Source organism: Fukomys damarensis, unplaced genomic scaffold (assembly GCF_012274545.1).
Source record: "Fukomys damarensis isolate Sample0158 unplaced genomic scaffold, DMR_v1.0_HiC HiC_scaffold_2, whole genome shotgun sequence".
Classification (NCBI taxonomy): domain Eukaryota; kingdom Metazoa; phylum Chordata; class Mammalia; order Rodentia; family Bathyergidae; genus Fukomys; species Fukomys damarensis.
Genome location: NW_022900914.1, coordinates 7,490,831 through 7,498,102, shown reverse-complemented (window position 1 = coordinate 7,498,102; position 7,272 = coordinate 7,490,831). Strand labels below are relative to the sequence as shown.

The window sequence follows — 7,272 nt, the reverse complement described above, 5'->3', positions numbered from 1 at the left end:
AGAAAAAGACAATGAAGGCAACAACACCATGAGGCCCAACAGAGCAAATCAAATAGGCAAGGCAAGAAATTAAAAGGAGAAGGTGAAAAAGTAAAAAGAGTCAACAAAAGGCCAATAACATGTCAATAATAAGTCAGTACATATCAGTTATAACCAGCAATGTCAATGGCCTCAACTCACCAATCAAGAGAAATAGACTGGCAAAATGGAATAAGAAGCAAAATCCAACAATATGTTGTATACAAGAAACACACCTAGTGCAAAAAGAAGCCCATAGACTGAAAGTGAAAAGATAGAAAACAATTCTCCATGTGACAGGAGCCCAGAAAAAAACAGGGGTAGCAATCTTATTTATAAATTATTATTGATGTAGGACAGTACTGTATCATACCTCTATGAATGTAAAATATCTAGTACCTGCTTTATGATACATAGTAGGGACTGTGCTTTATCAGAGCTACATTTAATGATATTACTCTAGAATGTTCTCTTTCCAGATATGATTAAGAGGCTAACAGAAAAAATGGTACCAGGTACCACAGCAGCAACAGAACTTTGCTTTTGTCTGGATATTATTCTTTTCCTTGTTTTTTTTTTTTTAATGGAATGTGCTGAATGTCTATAATTTTGTTCAGATGACTGCAGAACCTGGAAAAGCTGTTGCTGCTATCGATGCATAACATACTATTATTAGTCTTTATATATATATATACACACACACACATATATATATAAATTGAATTTTAGGAAACTTTAACGGTGCTGCCAACTTTGGAAAAAGTCATCCCAATTTACTGTGTTGACTTGGCATTGTACAGAAATGGACAACCATTACTGGTCTAGAAATGTTAATTTTTTTTTTTTCCATGTGTACAGGGATAACACATCGTACTAAATATGTAAGGTCATATCTACGTGGGTTTGATTACAGAAACTAATAAAGTATTCTCTAAATAATGAAAAAAAAGAATAAGATAAGACTATAAGAGCGAGAGGCAATTTAAATATGTTCAGGGGCCATTTTCATCTCCAGAATTAAGGATTATTTTGATGTTACATCATTGCCTTTTCTCTTTTACTTTCCTTTTTAGTTTTATTTTAGGATTCCCTATTTTTAATGTTCATACAGAGATTTCTTTAACTGAAATACTGAATAGTTTCTTTGGTGTGAAAAACTATAATAGTACACAGGATCCTAATGAGACAATTAATAATGTGAAATAGGAGGGAGGGGGTGAAGAGAGGGCAGGGACAAGGGGAAAAATGGGAATCAAGACCTATTATGTAAAGGTACAGAATCCCAATGATGAATGTAATTGTATTGTATACCTAGATTGTACCAATAACCTCAATAAAAAGAAAAAAAAGAATAAAAAAAAGAATGTCTGCATAGCCACGATGGCATTTTTATTGTACTGTATGCCAATATCTGGTATGTCTCTGAATCATCAACAATGCTGTGGGTCAGTTCTGGAGAACTGTGTGCTAGACTAATTACACTGCACTCTTCCCTCCCAAATTAATGCAGAGGGTTGGATCTTGGGACAGAGATAAAAGCCTGTAGTCAGCCATGCCCAGTGTGCATCACTGTAAAGTAGACAGTAGTGAAATAGCAACTCCATTCTAGCAACAAAATCTACCATAATATATCTGCAAATTTTATCACTGCCCCCCAACAAGACAAATGTGAGACGACAAGGCAACAAAATGCCTCCAAAAGCTCCCAAAAGGTGGTGCATAAATCACTGGTGGAGAGGATATCAAAAGCCAAACAGATGAATTATACAAAATGATAAAAATATACAAACAGTAAGGTGCTTGCAAACTCAAGGAGGATTAACTAACCAGATAATGGACGTAAGATGATTAGTGAACTTACAGGTAACAAAATAGATGTAGTAATAAAAACTCCACCAATGAAGAAGAGCCCAGGACCCAGTTGATTTACTGCTGAATTCTATCAGAATTTCAGAGAAGATCTAATTCCAATACTCTTCAAACTCTGATGAAATTCAAAGGGAAGGAATATTCCCAAACTCATTCTTGGAAGTCAGCATTACTTTGATTCTAAAACCAAAAAAGAACTCAACTAAAAAAAAACAGAACCACTCTTTGATGAACACAGATGCAAAAATCCTCACAAAGATATGAGTAAACAGAATGCAACAAATCATCCAAAAGATCACATACCATAACTGAGTAGGATTCAACCCAGAGGTATAAAGGCAAACCAATAAACAGAACATACCACATAAAAAGGACAAAACTAAATGATTACCTCACAGATACTGAAAAGGCCTTTTTACAAAAACCCAACATCCATTCATGATTAAAAACAAACATAAAAACCTGAAAAAATAGGTATAGAAGGACCCTATCTCAATCTCATAAAGGCCATTTATGACAAACCTACTGCCAGTATCATATTAAATGGGGGAAAACTGAAAGCCTTTCCTGTAAAATCAGGAACAAGACAAGGATGTCTACTACCACCACTCCTATGTAATATAGTACTCACAACTTTAGTCAGTAAAATTGAGCAAAAGAAAGATGTATATAGGAAAGGAAGTCAAACTATCCTTATTTGCAGATGACATGATCCTTTACATTTTACAAAAAATTTCACCAAAAGACTCCTAGAACTAATAAACTCATGCAGCAAGGCAGGATAGAAAACCAATATACAAAAATCAATAGCATTCTATAACCAATAATAAACCCACTAAGAAATTAGGAAAACAATGTTATTCCTTGATAGGTAGAACCAGTATTTTCAAAACAGACCTACTTTCAAAATTGATATTAAGATTTCATGCAATCCAAATAAAAATACCAGCAACATTCCTCACCAAAAAAAAAAATCCTAAAATTCATATGAAATGAGACCCAGAATAACAAAAGTAATCCTACACAACAAGAACAAAGCATGAGATATCACAATCCCAGATTTCATGTTATGAGTCTCAGATTTCATTACAAAGTTACAGTGATAAAAACAGCATGGTACTGGCACAGAAACAGCAAGTTAGTGAAACAAAACAGAAGATGAAAAAATCACCACAGGCATATTCAGCTATTGATTTTTGACAAAGGGCCAAAAACACTAGAGGAAAGATAGCCTCTCTACCAAATAGTGCTGGGAAAACTGGCCATCACATGTAGAAGATTGAAGCTAGACCACCATCTCTCACTGTTTGTATGTTTTGTTTTTGGTACCGGGGATTGAACTCAGGACCTTGTACTTGCGAAGCAGGCGGCAGCACCTCTCTCACTATGTATTAAACTAAAATAAATATGGATCAAAGATCTAAACATTAAGAACAATCTGCTAAAAAATGAAATAGGTAAAACTCTTGATGATACAGGCATAGGTAAGGACTTTCTGAACAGAACTCCAACTACATAAGAAATAACATTAAGACTCAACAAATGGGGGCCAGGGATTTAGCTCAGTGGTTCCACCGCCTGCCTTGCAGGGGCAAGGTCCAGAGTTTAGAAAAAGAAATCAACAAATGGGAAAATATCTAAAACTTCTGTGCAGCAAAGGAAACAAACTACAGAATGGGACAAAAATTTTGCCAGCTATGCCTTGGATAGAGGACTAATATCTGGTTAGAGAACTAAAAAATTAGATATCCCAAAATGAAACACCTAGTTAAAGAAAAAAAAAAAGAGCAAATGAAATGAATGGACACTTCTCAAAGTAGTACAAGTGGTCAATAAATACATTTTTTAAAGTGTTCAACACCTTTGGCGAACAGAGAAATGCAAGAAAAGTTTCTACCTTACTCCAGAAAGAATGGCTATCATCAAGAAATCAAATCATTAAAAAAAAAGAAATCAAATCATAACAAACCCTAGTGGGACTGTTGTGAAAAAGTAAGCTTTCACCAGAGATTTAGTTCAGTGGCACCACAAATGCAAGGTCCTGAGTTCGATCCCTGGTACCAGAAAAAAAGAAAAAGTAACCTTTCTACATTGCTGGTGGGAATGTAAACTAATACTGTACAACCACTATGGAAATTCTCCAGTATGGAGAGCCCTCCAAAAATTAAAACTACAAAGTCCATTTAACCCAGCTATTCCCTTTCTTCTAGGTATCTTCCCCAAAGAGCTGAAGACATGATTACAATGACATATGGATACCCATGTTGTTAGCGACACAAATCACAGTAGCTAAATCCTGGAAGCAGCACCTAGGTCCATTCAACAGATGAATATATTAAGTATGGTAGTTAATACACAATAAAGTACACTCTGCCATAAAGAAGGATAAACCCGAGTCACTTATAGTGAAATGGGTGCACCTTGAGATTGCAATGTTACATGAAATAAACCAAATAGATAAGCTTAAATATCTCATGGTTTCTTTAATATGAGAAACCAAAAATATAAATAAAGAACAAAATAAAAGTCAGACCTAGGAAACAGGGAGACAGATCTTTTACAAAAGGGAAGGGGAACAAGGGATGGAAGGATGGAGCTAAGTGGGAAATGATAGGGGAAGGGGATGAAAAAAGAATTAAGATGTGTTATGTACACGTATCACTACCCACAATGACTATAAACATTATGTACTGCTATCATGTACTAATAAAAAATTTTAAAACAAAGTACAGGATTACTCTTCTAAGAAGCTCACAGCCACTAAATGAACAAATCATTCCAAGTCATCTGAAACAATTTACGAATGGCTTGATCATACTACAAGTTGCCAGAAACACTAACCTAAGCTGCAGCATTGACACACTGCAATACATTTTAACTTATAAAAAATTGTATTTTCACATTCAATGATATGGCACTATTAGTAAGAATTTTCTATTAGTACTACATATATTTCAAAATCTCTATAAATTAACATTCTTATAACTTAAAAATAAGTTTTATAATTGCTACTAAAAGTTTCATTCAGCTACCCAATAAAAATCCACTGAGAGAGAATTCGTGTAGAGAGAGCGACTACAAAAATCTCTGGTAGTTTTCTATTTGGAAGCATTTTATAAAATGGTTTTATAGTTTCTCGAGTAGTTAGCAAATTCCTAGGGTGGGGTTCTAGAAAGACTGTCCAAAATTTAAAATGATGGATTTACATAATTTCTAGGTCTTACCTCATCTATGTTTCTCAGCCATTTGCTGATGTTTTCAAAGCTTTTACCATTGGTGATGTCATACACTAGCATGATGCCCATTGCTCCTCTGTAGTAGGAGGTTGTGATGGTGTGAAATCGCTCTTGTCCTGCTGTGTCCCTGAAATAACAGCCAATACACACATGAAGCATTTTAGTATCACTGCATTTCAGATACAGGACAAAGCCATGAAACAGATTAAAACCCACTGTCCACCAGAAGTAAAACAGCCACTTATTTAACTTGAAGTGTGTGTGAAGTACTAGGGATTGAACTCATCTTTCAAACTGACTACGTTCTCAGCCCTTTTTATTTTGAGACAAGAAAATCGCTAAATTGCCCAGGTTGGACTCAAATTTGTGATCCTACTGCCTCAGCCTCTCAGACTGCTGCAATTACAAGTATGTGTCACTACACCTGGCTTTATTTAACTCTTTAGTAAATAATTACAGTTCTTTATTTTTCAGTTGAAGGAAAATAGTTCAAAATGACAAGTAACTCTTGAAATTCCATTTCATTTCATAATTTAGTTCAATGTTATACAAAAGCATGTGGGACTTTCAGAACTTTTTTGTTCTTTTTCTTTTTTTTTCTTTTCTTTTTTTCTTTATTTGTTTGTTTATTTTTTGGGTACCGGGGATTGAACTCTCTTTTTCTTTTTTAAAACAATAGATCACTATGTAGCCCAGACTAGGCTCAAACTCATAATTCTCTTGCTTTAGCCTTCTTCAACCTTACAAGTGTTAGAATTACAATCATATACCACCACTCCTGGCTAAATATTTAGAATATTTAAGGGCCACAGCTAGATTTATCTACAAAAGGTTGTAAAGGTAACCTCATCTATAAATAAGACAAATATATGTAAATAGTTTTTATTTTTTAATGCCTTCAAGCCAAAGGTTCAATATGTAGTCTGCTCCAGTAATTATTCTCTCATTAAAAAAAATTATGGTCTCATTTGCATCACCAATTTCTTCCTCTTTTATGGATAACTCTTTACCAGTTTATACGGTATTTTAGTGACTTTTTCTAAAAAGCAGAAAAACTCCATTTACTACAACCTTTCAACTAACATTTCATGCCTCCTCCCAGCTAACATTTTTAAACTTTTATTTTGAAATGATTATAGTCTAGTATACTGGCACACGTCTATAATTTTAACACTCAGGAGGCTGAGGCAATAGGATCTACCTGGACTACCTAGTGATAGCGTGTCTCAAAGCTCCTCCCACCAAATTTACACAAAAACTTATACATAAATACTCACAGCAGCATTATTCAGAATAGCCCAAGGTGGAAATAACACAAATCCATCAAATGATTAATGAATAAAATATGTACATCCATAAAATGGAATATTATTCAGCAAAAAAATTTTTTAAAAAACGAATGAACATGCACAAGGCCTTGGGCCTGATTCCCAGCACAGTAAGCAGGTAGGCAAAAAGCTAATCACAATACAACACAGACAACCTTGATAACGCTATGCGCTATGCACTAAGTGAAAGCAGCTAATCCCCAAAGAGTACAGATTAGGAACTGTCCAGAATAAGAAAACCTATAAAGATAAAAAAAGTCAGGAATTACCCCAGTGAAAGAGTTGGGAGGATGGGTGTGACAGGTACGAGATTTCTCTTTTAGGGTGATTAAAATGTCCTAAAAGTTGAGATGGTGGTTGTACAATCTTGTGCCTATACTAAAAACCACTGAATTGTGCATTTTAAATAAGTAAACTCTATTACATGTGAACCATGTCTTAATAAATCCACTACAAAACATACTAAAATCAGAGCAGGCTTAAAAACAAACAGCTAGGTGTGTTGGCACACACCTGCAAATCCCACCACTCGGGAGGATGAGGTAGGAGGATCATGAGTTTGAGGACATCATGAGCTGCATAGTGAGTTCAAGGCCAGCCTGAACTACAAAGGGTAACCCTGTTTTAACAAAACAAAATAAAACAAAACAAAACATACTCAGAAGGCTAAGGCAGGAAGATCACTATGAGTCTGAGGCCAGCCTGGGGTATATCATGAGTTTAAGGCCAGCCTGAACCACACAGCAAGGCCCTATTCAAAAAAACCTGAAAAACTAAAAGTATACAAAGGAAAAAAAAAAAAAAAAAAAAAAAAAAAAAAA

At 34.8% G+C, this 7,272-nt stretch overlaps 1 protein-coding gene across 1 annotated transcript in view; it reads right to left on the bottom strand.

Moving 5' to 3' along the window:
* Positions 1-7,272, bottom strand: part of Rab10 (RAB10, member RAS oncogene family) — a 78,388-nt gene that overhangs the window by 12,378 nt on the left and 58,738 nt on the right. Inside the window, exon 3 of the mRNA XM_010604839.1 lies at positions 5,112-5,250. Coding sequence (XP_010603141.1) covers positions 5,112-5,250 — 139 coding nt within the window. The remainder of the gene's footprint in view (positions 1-5,111; positions 5,251-7,272) is intronic.